General features: G+C 43.1%; 1 protein-coding gene across 1 annotated transcript; it reads left to right on the plus strand.

Annotated features, from left to right (window-relative positions):
- Positions 1 to 5,775: 5,775 nt before the first annotated feature.
- LOC147419742 (uncharacterized) lies at positions 5,776 to 14,346 on the plus strand. The gene is made up of 2 exons (XM_086505590.1): positions 5,776 to 6,277; positions 13,788 to 14,346. The coding sequence occupies exons 1-2, from the start codon at positions 6,239 to 6,241 to the stop codon at positions 14,169 to 14,171; spliced, it is 423 nt and encodes a 140-aa protein (XP_086361716.1). The 5' UTR covers positions 5,776 to 6,238; the 3' UTR covers positions 14,172 to 14,346.
- The last annotated feature ends 274 nt before the right edge of the window (positions 14,347 to 14,620 follow it).

A 14,620-nucleotide genomic window follows, 5' to 3' on the forward strand; every position in this document is an offset into this window, starting at 1 on the left:
ATGCATTGATTGCATTAACTGTGAAGCGCACCATTGTTCCTCACATCCGTTCAGCAAAATCTACAAAATAGGCTTGGGATATTTTAACAGGTCTTTATGCAAGCCACAATGAGGCTAAAATTGCTTTGCTGCGTAAAGAGTTGGAGTCGAAGATTATGCATGAGGAAGATGATATGGACACTTTCCTTGCTAGTGTCAAGGATATCAATGATTGCTACAAGTGAAGTCATTTCAGACAGTTCCCTTGTGCAGACTGTTCCTGATGCCTTACCAGACTTTTGCTAGTACTTGGAGACTGATGACCCAAGGAAATTCTGAAGTTGTCAAGTTTGATGCATTATGTACATTGCTGTTGCAAGAGTCACTTCTAGAAAAAACAGAACTAGGTAGGGTGTAGTTTAACAGGCTTTTATTGCTTCTCAAAGAAAGGGTGGTAATAGTAATGCCGCCACTTCTTATGGTTCTACTGCGAGTGGCAAAAATTTTGTTCCTAATGCTTCTACTGGAAGTACTTCGTCTGGAAATGCTGGTGATAACGGCAAAAAGAAGATGCGTTGCCATTATTGTAAATCCAATGATCACTTGATCAAGTCGTGTCCTAAGTTGAAGGCCAAAGAGGCTAAGAAGAAAGAGGGTGGTTCCACTGCAAATGTTGGTTCCACTACAAATGCAGCCATTGTTGAGTCTTCTGTGAAAGGAGATTGTGTTGCTGATGTTGATGCAGAATGGGCTTTTAGCGCAGAGTGCACTTACAATCCTGATGTCCATGATGCATGCTTATCAGTTGCTGCAGATTCACATGTGTGTTATTTCGACAGTGGTGCTACAAAGCATATTACCTCACATCGTGAATTGTTTACCTCTCTCGAGTCTGTCCCTCATGGGAATTCAGTCACTTGTGCCAACAACGCCTCTTATCCAGTTCAGGGAGTTGGAAAGATTGTGCTCACTATTGCTAATGGCAGTTCTTTCACACTTGTTGATGCACTTTATGTACCTGGGATCAAGAACAATCTCTTGTCTTTATCCGCACTTGCTAGACTTGGACTTGTGGTCAAATTTGTGGATGACAGATGTACAGTTCATGATCTCAGTTTTGGTGATGAAATTGTTGCATCTGGGCTTTTGTGCCATGGGCTGTATAAGCTCACTTTGTATGACAAGTGTGGAAAAAATTTCGCAAATGTTGTTTGCAGATTCAAGGGCTATTTCAGATGCAAAACTTTGGCATGCACGTTTTGGTCATTTGAATTTTGCCAGTTTGCTGCGTTTGCAGAAATCTTGCATGGTTGCTTCTTTGCCACCTCTTGAAGCATCTGTCAAACATGTTTGTGAAGGCTGTATTTTGGGTAAGATGCAGCGTTCTAAGTTTCCAAAGGATGGTTCAGTTCAGGCCACATGCAGGTTGCAGCTTGTGCATAGTGATGTTTGTGGGTCCATGCAAACTCCGTCCTTGGGAAATTACCTGTACTTTGTGACTTTCATTGATGATTACTCCAAGAATTCATGGGTATTTCCTCTTAAAGCGAAGTCCGAAGTTTTTATGTGCTTCAAACAATTTCTGGCTATGGCTGAAAATGTCTCGAAATGTACTATGGGCACCCTCCGTTCCGATCGAGGGGGGGAGTATATGTCTCATGAATTAAATGCATTTCTGGCTAGTAGTGGGATAAAACACCAATGTACAGTGCCTTATACACCTCGGCAAAATGGTGTTGCTGAGAGGAAAAACAAGTCATTGACGAAAATGGCACGATGTATGGTCAAAAGTCAAGCTTTGCCGCATTATTTTTGGCTTGAGGCCATTATGTGTGCCACTTATGTACTTAACAAGTGTCCTACGAAAGCTTTACAGTCTATTACCCCATATGAAGCATGGCATGATAGAAAACCTTCTATTGAGCACATGCGTGTTTTTGGTTGTTTGGCATATGCTTTGGTGCCACAAGTGCAGCGCAGAAAATTGGATGATAAGGCTGTCAAATGTATTTTTGTTGGTTATAGTGCTGAAAGCAAAGGTTACAGGTTGTATCATCCGCAAACAAAACGTATTCTGGTTTCTCGGGATGTAGTGTTTGTGGAAGATTCTGTTCAACCCTTGCTGTCATGTACTAGAGACAGTAATGTAAGCTCACAGGACATTTATGACACTTTGTTGCCTCTTTTCAGTGGTGGAAATACGAATGGAAGTTCCAATGAGGCAAATGTACAGCCTATGGGGGTTTCTGAAAATGTTTTAGATCAGCCTATTACTGATGCAGATGTACATGATGTACTTGATGAGGAAAGGGCTGAAAATGAGCAGGATAGAGGTATGCCAAAATGACAGGTGCACACTTTGCGTGACAGTAAATTGGATGCACCTTTGTCTAGTCATACTCGTTCAGGCTCTCGCCATGCATCTTATGCATCAGATTGTTATGCTTTGGCTATGTCTAGCTTACATGATGTTGAGGAGCCTCTGTCTCTTGATGAAGCACATAATTCAGAAAATTGGATGGCTGCCATGCAATCAGAATATGATGCACTTATAGAGAATAACACATGGACTTTATGTGATTTGCCTCCTGGCAAAAAGGCCATTGGTACGAAGTGGGTCTACAAGTTGAAACGCAAACCGGATGGTGAGATCGATCGCCATAAGGATCGACTTGTTGCAAAGGGTTATGCACAGCAAAAAGGCATAGATTATGAAGAGACTTTTTCTCCCACTTGTCGTATGACTACTGTACGTTTTCTATGTGCATTGGCAGCTCATTTTGGTTGGGACGTACATCAATCAGACATTGTTACTGCTTTCTTGAACGGTGACATATTTGAGGAACTTTATGTAACGTAGCCTCGCGGTTTTGTCATAAAAGGACAAGAGGACAAAGTGTGCAGATGTAAGAAGGCTTTGTATGGGTTGAAGCAATCTCCTCGTGCTTGGTATGAGAAATCTGACACTCATTTGGTCAAACAAGGATTCGTAACAGTCCAACAGAAAGCACATTGTATGTAAAGCGTGAGGGTGATGTACTTCTCATTGTGGTTCTTTATGTTGATGATTTGCTGATCACTGGACCAAATGAGAGACATATTGCTGAATTTAAGGCTGATTTGAATGCTACTTTCAAGATGAAAGATTTTGGATTGTTGCATCATTACTTGGGTATATAGTTTAAGCAGTGTGATGGTGGTATTGCCTTGTGTCAGAAAAGTTACATAGATACATTGCTATGTAAGTTTGGACTGGAGGATTGCAAACCTATTGCCACTCCCATGGAAACAGGTTTGAAGTTGAGTCTACATGATGCTGGCGATCCTGCTGATGTCACTTTTTACCAAACTGTTGTTGGCTGCCTCATTTATGTATGCAACACAAGGCCGGATATTCAGTTTCCAGTCTCACAGGTTAGCAGATTTATGCATAGCCCAGGGTCTAAGCATTGGCATCTGTCAAGAGCATTTTCCGCTACCTTAGTAGCACTTTACATCTTGGCTTGTTTTATCCCAAGGGGGGATCATTGCCGCCAGACTTACATGCTTTTTCGGTCTCAGATTGGGCTGGTTGTTTTGACACGCGAGTGTCCACAAGTGGTTTTTGTTTCATGCTTGGCAGTTCATGTATATCATGGTTGAGCAAGAAGCAACCTACTGTGGCCACTTCGAGTTGTGAGGCTGAGTACAGGGCAGTCTTCACAGCTACGGTTGAGTGTGTATGGCTCACACGCCTTATGGCTGATTTGGGTGTTGGACAGGACACTGCCAACACTATCTACACTGACAGTCAGAGTGCATTGGCAGTTGAGAGGAACCCAGTTTTTCATGCTCGCACAAAGCACATTGAGGTGCATTACCACTATGTCAGGGAGAGGCTCTCAGCAGGAGAGATCAGCTTGGCTTATGTGCCAACATAGGACAACCTTGCAGATCTTTTCACAAAGGCATTGTCTCGTGAGAAGCTTGAAGCTTTCCGCAAAGCTTTGGGCTTACTCCCCTTTGTGGACTGATCCTATCCTCAGGGCATGGCACTTCCCTTTACTCATGTGCCAACTCTCGTTCACCGCATCACTCCAAGGGGGATTTGTTACCATATACATGTGGTAGTGATGTGTGTGAACACACTAGGACCGTCGGGGCATTTTTTCCCTCTATAGGAGGTTTTTTCCCCCGAGCATTGTATATACGCCCATCACTCTAGGGCTATCTATCTTTCCATTGCACACTAAGTAACACACTCTCTATTGTGTGCCTTGAGCTTCCTTCGTCTTCTCCAAGCTGTGTGTGTTTCTCTGCAACCCTAATTCCAACAAGTGCTAGGCCTTCAAGAAGTAGTCATGGTGTGCACTAGAATACACAGAAAGGTTAGCGCAAATATGAAAAAGGGAAGAAGTTTTGAGAGGGAAGTAGAGCTACTCAAAGTCATATTTGGACGGGAACATAGATACTAGATAGAGTCTTCAATGAAAGTTCTGAAATTCGTCGGTACAGAGTTAGTACGACTTATGTCATTTATGCCTTGAAAGCGTGAAATTGTGCAATTTGATGAACAAAAATAATATTTTCTCCTTTTTTAAAAAAAAGAGCTTGGCTCCAAAATGTCGATTTTCAACTTAAAGTTAGCCTCTTCCTCATTGGTGGAGCGCCACTCTTTCTCTCTAAAACTGAAAGGCCCAAAAGTGAGTCCAACTTTCTCGTAATGACACACTTGAGAGAGAGAGAGAGAGAGAGAGAGAGAGCACATGCCACTCGTCCAAAATCATCACAGAAGGCACCCCACGCTCCTTGGTCCTTGAGTAACTCAACGCCACCTATATCTCTAGGATCCCTGACACGCAATCTCATTGGACTTCCCTTACAAAATCACTGACACATACTCGGGGCATCTCTCTGTCTCTCTCTTCCTCTCTCTCCTCCGCGTGCATGCCATCTCTCCCTTTTTTTTCTCTTCAAAGCTTTCAAAGCTATCAAAGTAGATTATGCCCCTTAATGAAGCACGTCAAAAACATTAGGCAGACCCATGCCTATTTGCTAATGGCTTTTGCACCACCTACATTAATTTGATAGATTCGATTTCAAAGCAATTGGAATTTCTCAACTAGAAGCAAAAGGCATCGGAATTTGTTCCTACGTGGCTCCATGTCCGCCTCTGCACACCGCTATCTCGCAAACCCAAATGCCTCACCCTCTTATTGTGGCTGCGGCACAATTGATGACCCTCGTGTGGCCCTTTCTACCTCGCACCTCCCACGGACAACCCCCTCTGGCTCCCCCCCCCCTCCCCCCCCCCCCCCCCCTCTCGCATGTCAGTGATGGAGTGATGGTAGGCAACACACCATGCTTTGGTAAGCAGTCACGTATAATTTGCCTGCCACTACACCTTCGCTTGATGCATGAAACAACCGAAGAAAAAAACTCTCTTCTTGTCTGTGTGATAGCACACGGCATCTCAGACTCTCCCACCTTTTCGTATAGTTTATTTTTTAGTTTGTCAAACATTAGTTTATATAAAGAGATTGTGATTATGATACACTCTTTTATTTTGGAAGGTCAGCATCGTCGTTAGGCACAACAAAATTTGTAGTTGATTTGTTGTAGGTATGTTTTATCAATGGCAGCTTTTTTTATTTTATCACTTGTTTTTACTTGTATTTTGAACATCTTTGGATTTGAGGATTTGAACATTGATGTAGTACGTGGTCCCAAATTTTGGCAGCAGGACACATTAGTTAGAATCTCTCAAGATGCTTCTTTAAAAGGCTGGATAAGCAAATGGTAGGGTAGGACACGTAGAGAGAGACAGAGAGAGAGAGAGAAATATCTGCCGGGTGTCGCGACAGAGAGAGACAGTCCGTGTGCACAGACGATTGGATGCTTTGTGTGGGGAAAAGCAGCAAAGGATTGGACGCTTGGTGTGTGGAGCTGCCTCATACACGCAGGGATCCAAAGGAGATAGGATGTGGAAGGGCGGCAGTATGCGGGGACTGCGTGTGTGCCTCAGTTGGATGTAGCAATTGCGTGCTGTGGAGGTGGCCCATGCACGCACGAATGCAAAGCAGGTACGCTGTGGAGGGTGGCAGTACTCGACGGGAAGTTTCTCCAGAGGCGTAGCCTTATTGGACAGCGTGAGCAAGAGGCGCAGGGAGGAGAGGTTGGTGTAGCTGTCGCAGGAGCTGCATCCACAGAGTGGCGGGGGCAGTAGGGAGGGACGGCGCAGACGAAGCTGCATGCAGAGAATGGCGCGCAAGAGGGGGGGATGGCGCATGCACCGGGTGCAACGGAGATAAGCCTTAAGGTATGAGGGAATCTCGTAGGATAATTAATTAATGGGAGCGTCGTAGACCCAGTATATGTGTGAGGATTTGAACATTGATGTATTGTGCGAGTCGGATCATCTCGAGTGTTACATGTCACGACCCACGGGTATAATGTGGCATCAAGACTTTGTTTGAGTTTTAATTCTAGGACGTATACTTCTAATCTTGATGGAGAAATGTTGGTGGATGACTCATGATTCGTGTTTAATATGTTTTTCAGTTGCTCATGTTTTATGTGCAGCTCATAAGTATGTGTGCATGTGAATATGTACGTGTTCAAATTGCAAAAGATGCCCACCTTGTAGGAAACCTGTTTGTTTCGTTTTAAGAAAATTGTATGGAACCTAGAAAACCCGTTTCACACCTCCCATTTCCGAAACCCATTGTAACTATGGTTGATGCGAGAGAGAGGGAGGGTGGGCATGGCTTGTGCGCTGTTTTGAGAGAGAGAGAGAGAGAGAGAGAGAGAGAGGGGTGGGCTAGTTGTGGCACTGTAGGGTGCCTTCTAATTAGTCACAGAGCCCTACATGGTGGAGATACACTTGCCTCTCTAAAATGGTGTGATCACAAAGACACTTATTCTCTCCCCATAGTAGTTGTATATCTCTCCGTTGTATTCTTCTCTAGGGGGATGCCACACTCGCTTACTAGTGCTCTACTTTTTCTTATGATTGCATATTTTAGCACCACATTCATAGGGGTGAGGAGTTGGAGGCACGTGTGGGATTAATGTTTAGTTGGTCAAGTAATAGATAGACCTTTGTAACTTTGGCGAAATTGACTACCTTTTTAAAACTTTAAGGCAAGCCAACTTTTATTCAAGTCTATGAATTACCCACGTTTTTTAACAAAGCGTATTGAACGTTTTAAAACGTTCTGTTCTGTACTCTAGTTAAAAAACACATTTTTTTAGCTGCTATGAGTCTCCCTAATTAATTACTTGGATTAATTGGTGCGGGTATGTTCTAGAGCTAAAGACCCTTTGGCTACACTAGTTTTTTTAGCCGACTTTGCATTGTTAATTTGTCTTTGAGAGCTTCCCGTAGAGCCCCTAATAAATGCAGTATGTCTCTACGATCTTTTCTTGATTTCTTTTCATAGGAATCAACGAAGATGCTCTCAACCCTTTGAGGAGAAAATTCTAGGACTTGGCACGTGGAGGAAAGAGAGGGAAGATGTTTTTTGATGTGGGAAGGTAGGGTGCCAAATGGAGGAGAGGGAGAAACGGACGAGCATCAATCAATGCAAGGGAAACACTGCGCGTTGCGACAGGGACATGAGGTGATGCAAATGAGGGCATTGGTTTTGAGGCATCACTTATTTTATTGGCCTGCATCAATTATTTGACCCTGCATCCGTTTTGTGACCTACAAGTGCGGTTCAGCACGCTTACGCCACAGAGGGAAGGCCATGAAGCCATGGCGAGGCGGTGCTCTGTCAGTTCAATCGCACTTGAGAGATTTGCAATGGTGGGAGCTAGGCAGAGCGTGTTGTGTGGTAGCAAAGGGTGGTAGTGATGCCGTTGGTGGTGCCCGTTTGGCAGTGGAGAGTTGGAGGTGCATGGCAATGGATATGGTATCGATTGCAGCCTTGGAGTACTAGCCATATGAGATTAAGGGTGTTTCTCTCTACATACTCACAAGCCTCAAAAAAGGACGTTCACCCATAGTGGTGCAGGAGAAAGGGGGGGTGGGGGAAATTGGGGGACGATCATCCACAGTCATGCAAACCAGATGGTGGAGGTGCGAGAGAGTGCAGACCGGATGCTTGTGCAAGCTGTCTAGGTCTGGTTATTTGGTGAGCTTTTAAACCAAGAGCGCTCAACTTGGTGGAGGAGGGAGTTTTCCTTGGCGTCTACAAAGACGGGCTGCAAAACGAGGATTGACGAGTAGCAAGTCTGAGTGCTCAACTTGTTCAAGGCGAGAGAAGCTGGAGGGCTCGAGTGCACAAAGCAAAGACCAGTGGATGCACGTGAACGTGAGCTACTTACTCTTTTCCTTTCAACTTTGGTAGATTCGATGAAATCTCTCTCATAAATTAATAGACTTTTGGAAGCATAGACCCCATACTATTAATAGTATTTCACCTTGAGTTGAGGGATTAAGGCTCAATTCATCTTTTTTTTTTTTTTGCCAAACTCACAGACGTGAGTAATTTTTTGTATTAATAACAGAAAATACAAACATAACCATGCTCCACCGAGCCATGGTGCCAAAACAGAGACCTTCCACCATACACCAAAATGTACATTGGCTGATAAAGGGTGCCACCCCAAAAACTTGAGACACAATCATACCCGGCTTGAAGGTTAACACCGACTCTCTCTCCGCCCACCCCTCGATCACCAAGCCGGACCAGAAGAGCATGACGCCACAACAAAACCACAAGAACAAAGTAATTCCGAAAGGGCGGGGCCCGCTAGTCCCCATCACCAAGATCAGGGTGCCATCATAGCCATGACATTGTCACTGTCGCAGATATGCCCCGACTAGCTAGCACACAAAACCGACATGTCTACTCCAAAGCTTGAGCAGCCCGCAAAACCACTGCCCCATCCACGCAACAGCAAAAGCCCAACTAGCTCCTTTCCAAGAAGAGCCCAAAAACCGCAAAGAGACAGGCTTTAAGGGGAGCCTAGCCCCGCTAGAGAACAATCACCCTGCCACGAGCTGGCACACCTTGACTGCAGAACATAGAACCGCACCAATCGACACAAACCATCTCCATTTCGAAACCAGACAAGCAACAAGGGGAGCATTTGATCTCCAAATAGAAGACGGACAGCCACCTAGCCCAACAGACAAAAATCGCCCTGTGGTTGGTCCTCCATGATCCACCAAGCAGGGCAGGGACAGCCGAGGCTCCATCCCAAGAGCACCCTTGCCCCCACGGACAAGACAACCCCCGCCTGGCAGAGTTAGCGCTTGCAGCTCGCGCTAGCCTGTGCACGGACACCACCATGGTTCCCCAAACAACCCACCCAAAGGGGCCCCCCAACCCGCTGGGGACTTGCTGAGGCTACCCAGAGAGATGCATGCGCAGAGCATGGAGGAGACTTCACGCTAGGGTTAGCAGCACGAAGCAAAATTTCTAGCTATGCATAACATCACGATACTCGCTACTATGCAAACTGAAAAGCTTGCTCGCTGTTTTCCTCTAGTTTTTCTACAAAGGAGACACTGCTAATTTTATTTGTTTTGTCCTAGCAAAAGACATATACACAACGACTATGTTTTTCCTTGTGTTGTCTCGCTATGAGTACGATTGACAAGTTTTACTCCTCTTCAACAACATTCTCAAAGTTAAATTTAAGAACATTAGCATAGTCAAGTTTGTCTTCTTGTATGTTGTTTTACTGTAATACAGAAACAATGAGTGGTAGGTGTATTGTGCTGTACTAAGCAGGATTTGCTTTTGGAATGTTTCAGCTTTGCATTGGCAATATTGTTTGCCATGAGTTGCAACAGCTGTTGTTAACATGTATTTTGTGTCCTAGAGAGCACGGACCTTGATGGTATATACTAAATGCTACACTATTTTGAGAAAGTCTCAACAAAACATGCATGCCTACTAACATCTTTATTTGCATTAACAATACGTAGTGCTAGTGATGCATTATTGGGCATGCATGTCTAGGGTAAGGGAGTCACTTTAGAGACGAAATTTTTTGGCCCCCGGGTTAGATACATATCCTCTCCCAATTTAGAGGCAAGAAATTTGATATATTCCAAGAATCTTGCTTATGTGTCATGTTGTGATTTGTTGAAAAGTGTATCATTACTGGGTCTTGAGTGTCTCTAATGCTTCAAAATGCCTCAAAAGTTGAATTGTTTCAAATGGAGCATTCAAATAAAATCTAAAAAATATTGATTTTGATATCATTAGATTCACCTTTTCATGAGGAATCTCGTGCAATGCATAAATATTGAAAATGATGAGATTTGCAAAATCCCCCCCAAAAACATCACGTTTCCACAAAACGCCACTAAACTGGCTCCCTTACCCTAGTAACATCTTTGTTTGAATTAACAATATGAAGAGCTAGTAAACCCATCGAGACAGACGGACCGGAGGAAGGAAATGATTTTCACAAGAACAACAAAACTTAAGATGGGGCATGATGTTTAACATTGTTTTGAGCTGCACAACCATTGACAATGAAGGCACTCTCCTTTGACATTCCATACCCAGAAGAAGTCGTACTGGCTAATTGGTTTTTGCAGAAAGCCCGTCTGCGTCTACGAGGATGGCGTCAGGACCCACAAAGATCGTCGATGTCTTTATACTCCAATTTTCTGAGATGCGTCTCATGACTAACTTTCAATCTACAAGCAGAACGCGCACCGAATCCCCCAAGCTACCCTTCCTCATCACCCAGACTCACTCCATCTCTTGTTTCAACACGCGCCGTTGGAGGCTGTGCGTGCACGTGCTGGAGGCTTTTACCTTGAGGCTTGCGCACAAACGAGAACTTGGAACTTGGAAGAATTGTCAGAAGGTGCAAGACGATCCTCAGCACTAAGACCCTTGGGCCATCGAATCAACGGCCTATTGACTCCATGGGAATCTCGAGGCCAATGGACGGCCCAAAAAAAATGACAGCCAGTCTTGCAGCTACGCGAATCAAACCCAACACCTACTGCTTGCAAGCTAATCACCTCGCCCAAGCACATCATGTGACCCAAGTGGTAAACATAAAGGATATAACTTAACGCAGACGCCCACCTTCCCTTGCCCTTGTTTACAAACTTTGCCTTACTTTTTGCCAATCAAATGGTGCCGCACATCTCGATATTCTTGCCTGCAATTCTTCACTATCGGGGCTACATTTAAGACCCTGTGTCAATTAGTGCTCATGCAAGACGAGGAGAAACGGCATACTTTTTGGCTTTAAAGACGAAGCATTAGAACTTAGAGGAGAGTTGAGTTACGCATACTTTCAATGTTTTCAATGATGATTGGGACTTACCTTAAATGTCCTTTTGGATTCACTATATTAAGTGGGTCTCTTTTCCCTCTCAAAAAGGCCTTAAAGAACACGAAATTAAGGAATGCATTCGTAGGAGTTCGATCCCTTGAATCCTAAAGTGAAGTATTGACTCAACGAAATTTCTTTCAATATTTTTATTTGTGAAAGAGTGCTTTCATTTAAGGGCCCAATAAAGATCTATTTCATCAAATCATTATATATTTTATTTTTTTGTAAACCTACCTTTTCTTATACACTCTGTGAAAATATTCTTTTGTTTTAGTTTATCAATGGGTTCTTTTATTTGTTGTTTTTATTTGATTTCTTTTTCATTCTATTTTGTTCACAATGACAATGTGCACATTTCTTGTTCTTTAAGTGGGACCCTCTGTAATATATAAAAAAAATGTGAGTATATGTATATAATGGACATTATGATTTTATATTGAAACACAACAAAAATGACATGTGATTGGTGGCATTGATTTTAATATACCGCCCATGAATCTCTTCCCCTCTTAAATTTAGCATTCTTTGTGACTTTCATCACCTTGTTATTTCACGCTTGACCTTTCTTGCATTCGTTATTTTAGAATGCCAAAGTGAAGCTTCACCTTATTTTATCTGAATGTCGGAATGTTTTAGTACGGACCACCTCCCCAACTGTTTTAAATTAAAAATTCGCCAAAAGTAAAGATTCCATTTAGCCAATGTAGAAGTGTCAGTTGCCAATGTGCTGCTTTTTTGCTCGTTGTCTCTTGCATGCATGCAAAATTCCCTCATGTATGAGAAGCCTTCGACTCCCTCTCTCTCTCTCTCTCCCCCACATTTCGTTGTGCCCCATGCCACTACCCCAAGCCTTCTCACTGTGGCCGAGGACAGGGCCTTCTCTCTCTCTCTCTCTCTCTCTCTCTCTCTCTCTCTCTCTCTCTCTCTCTCTCTCTCTCTCTCTCTCTCTCTCTCTCTCTCTCGTGAGCCTGTGGGTGCATAGAAAGGAAGTGCTAGAGGCGAGAGGGTGGCATGCGATGAGATTAGTAGGGGAGGAAAAATTAGGTCAAGAACTTAAATGTTTTCACAATAGATCTTGCAGTGATCAAGCCTAGTCAACTATACTGGTGTTGGTGGTGTAACTGGTGTTGCACAATGATGATGGGTAGCATAATTGGCAATAGTGGGTAGCAACACTTCGAGAGATGTGCCGATTATAAACCTAGCACAGATGATCTGGTGTTGTAATATGATGCCCAATGGGGGTAGGCAGACAGATGATAGTGAGTGAGAGATGGTAGTAAGTGATGCTCCAGCTAGAGTAGACACATGCTAGAGTGTTGCTAAATGACGGGTGTCATAGTTGGGTGCTATTATAGTAACGCTAGTAGTTACTAATGCTTTCCACCATGTTGATGGCAATAGATGGTATCGTGCCAACATGGGGTAGGTCCTGTGTGAGCAGTCTTGTACACAACAAGACACAAAAGGGGGAAGGGGGGAGCTTGCAAGAGATCCTTAGGAGAAACTAATTTTTTGTAGTCATGCAATGGACATATCATGTCGTCTTTTGGTTTAATCAATATAGACCGTGTTCAGGAAGTGGAATCATTCATAGTGTCCGAACGTTAAGGTGCCCAAAATGATTTTTCTTGTGAATGACTTGATGATCAAGCTATCGTTATTATAGTTGGCATCCCAATTGTCAATGCAGTGAATTCTAGTTAGCACAAGTAGCCATGCAATCTCGTTAGCCCAATCAGATATGGTATATCAAACCAACAACGGAGAACCCATCTATCTCGGTAGTGCAATCAAATGTATATTAGATCTTGTTGGTGTAATCAACAATGGATATCACACCAATAGAGTTTTTTTGTAGTGGGAGTCTACTAAAATATCTACATCATGTAGTGGCCTTATGGCGATATTGCTGATTCCTGCATATATTGCTTGGTTGTCGCCACAAGTTGGGCATATGGTGTGTATGTTGCTTCACAATTGAAGCTAGAGTTAGCAGTGGCTCCATCGAGGTTTCCTGCAAACTATAATTTCACTCCTCTGTCAAGTTTCTAAATTGTCTATTTTGTATTCTACAGTATACGTTGCTTTGATGAATGTTAGATTTCCATTGCTTGTTCATGTTTTTCCATATGTTTTCCCATTGGATTTTCTAGAGTGGGAGCCAATAGAGCCCTTCACAAGAACTTTTGAGGCCATCCACATTGACCTTGGCAAGTTGCTCTATGTTGACTGTCCATTCTCTGAGCTTGCCTCACAAGACATTTGTTTTTTATAACCATACTTATATCATGCCTAGGAAAAATGGGTATGGTAATCTTTCTCCGGTTCACTCGCCAATCTTGTAGAGTTTGGAATGGTCTAATCCAGAGAGTGCCTTGATCGCAGCAACCAAAAGGAGAATCGAGGTAGATATGCATGGAAAAATGAAGTGCACCTATGGTTTCCACAAAGCCACGTTAACATGGTTTATGTCTCTTCATGTATTTGTGTTTAACTTTTGACTGCAGAGTGTTCACAGATCACCAACATTGTGGACTTGCAAAGAGGGAAGTGTGATCAATGGCTTCCTTGCAGTTGGATGGGAGCCTAAGGTGGTCAACCACCGGGAAGATAGAATCAAGTGCTCTGTAGTTGCTAGCAATGTGGTGTTTAGATACCATATTGCAAAGCAAAGCTTGCCAATGGTCTTTCCCTACAAAAGATGGAAGTTGACGATGGAAGAATGGGAGGCACTAGACTGTGATGCTGCTATTAAAGAATCAATGGACCTACAAAAATGCCTCCACGATGATGCAATGCAAGACATCTTGGTGAATAACGATTGGAACCTCAATTACCTTCCTGAGTATCTTAATCTCAAATATACTCAGTTACCTTCCCGAGTATCTTAATCTCAAATATACATTTCCCAAGAAATATCTCTTTGTAATCAACAAAAAGGTTGTTCGTTCCACAAAAGGGAAGAGCTTTCTGTGTGAGAACATTGTATTTTCATGATGTATCTTTGTAAAATCTTGTAACTGACGTGGATTTTTCTCCCATTAATACATATGATGGTTTGACTCTCGTCTCTATGCGTACTTGTTCATTCTCAATTTGTTCACGATTTCGGTTAAAATTTGCAATTTCTTTGGTTTGGAGTGCGAATGCTTTTAATGTTGGTGTCTTTCAATGCTTTGTTGCATGATTTTGTTTAAAATTAGAGTTTTAATTTTATTTGACGTTTAATTTAGTGTTTTTTTTTTAAAAACGTGACCTTGGGTATATAAGCAATGGAACATTGGGGGTGACTTCAACATGTTGGACCCCTCTGATAGGATTGGAGGTAGCCATACTACTG

The sequence above is a fragment of the Adiantum capillus-veneris genome, chromosome 29 (assembly GCF_014529385.1).
Source record: "Adiantum capillus-veneris isolate H3 chromosome 29, ASM1452938v2, whole genome shotgun sequence".
NCBI lineage: Eukaryota > Viridiplantae > Streptophyta > Polypodiopsida > Polypodiales > Pteridaceae > Adiantum > Adiantum capillus-veneris.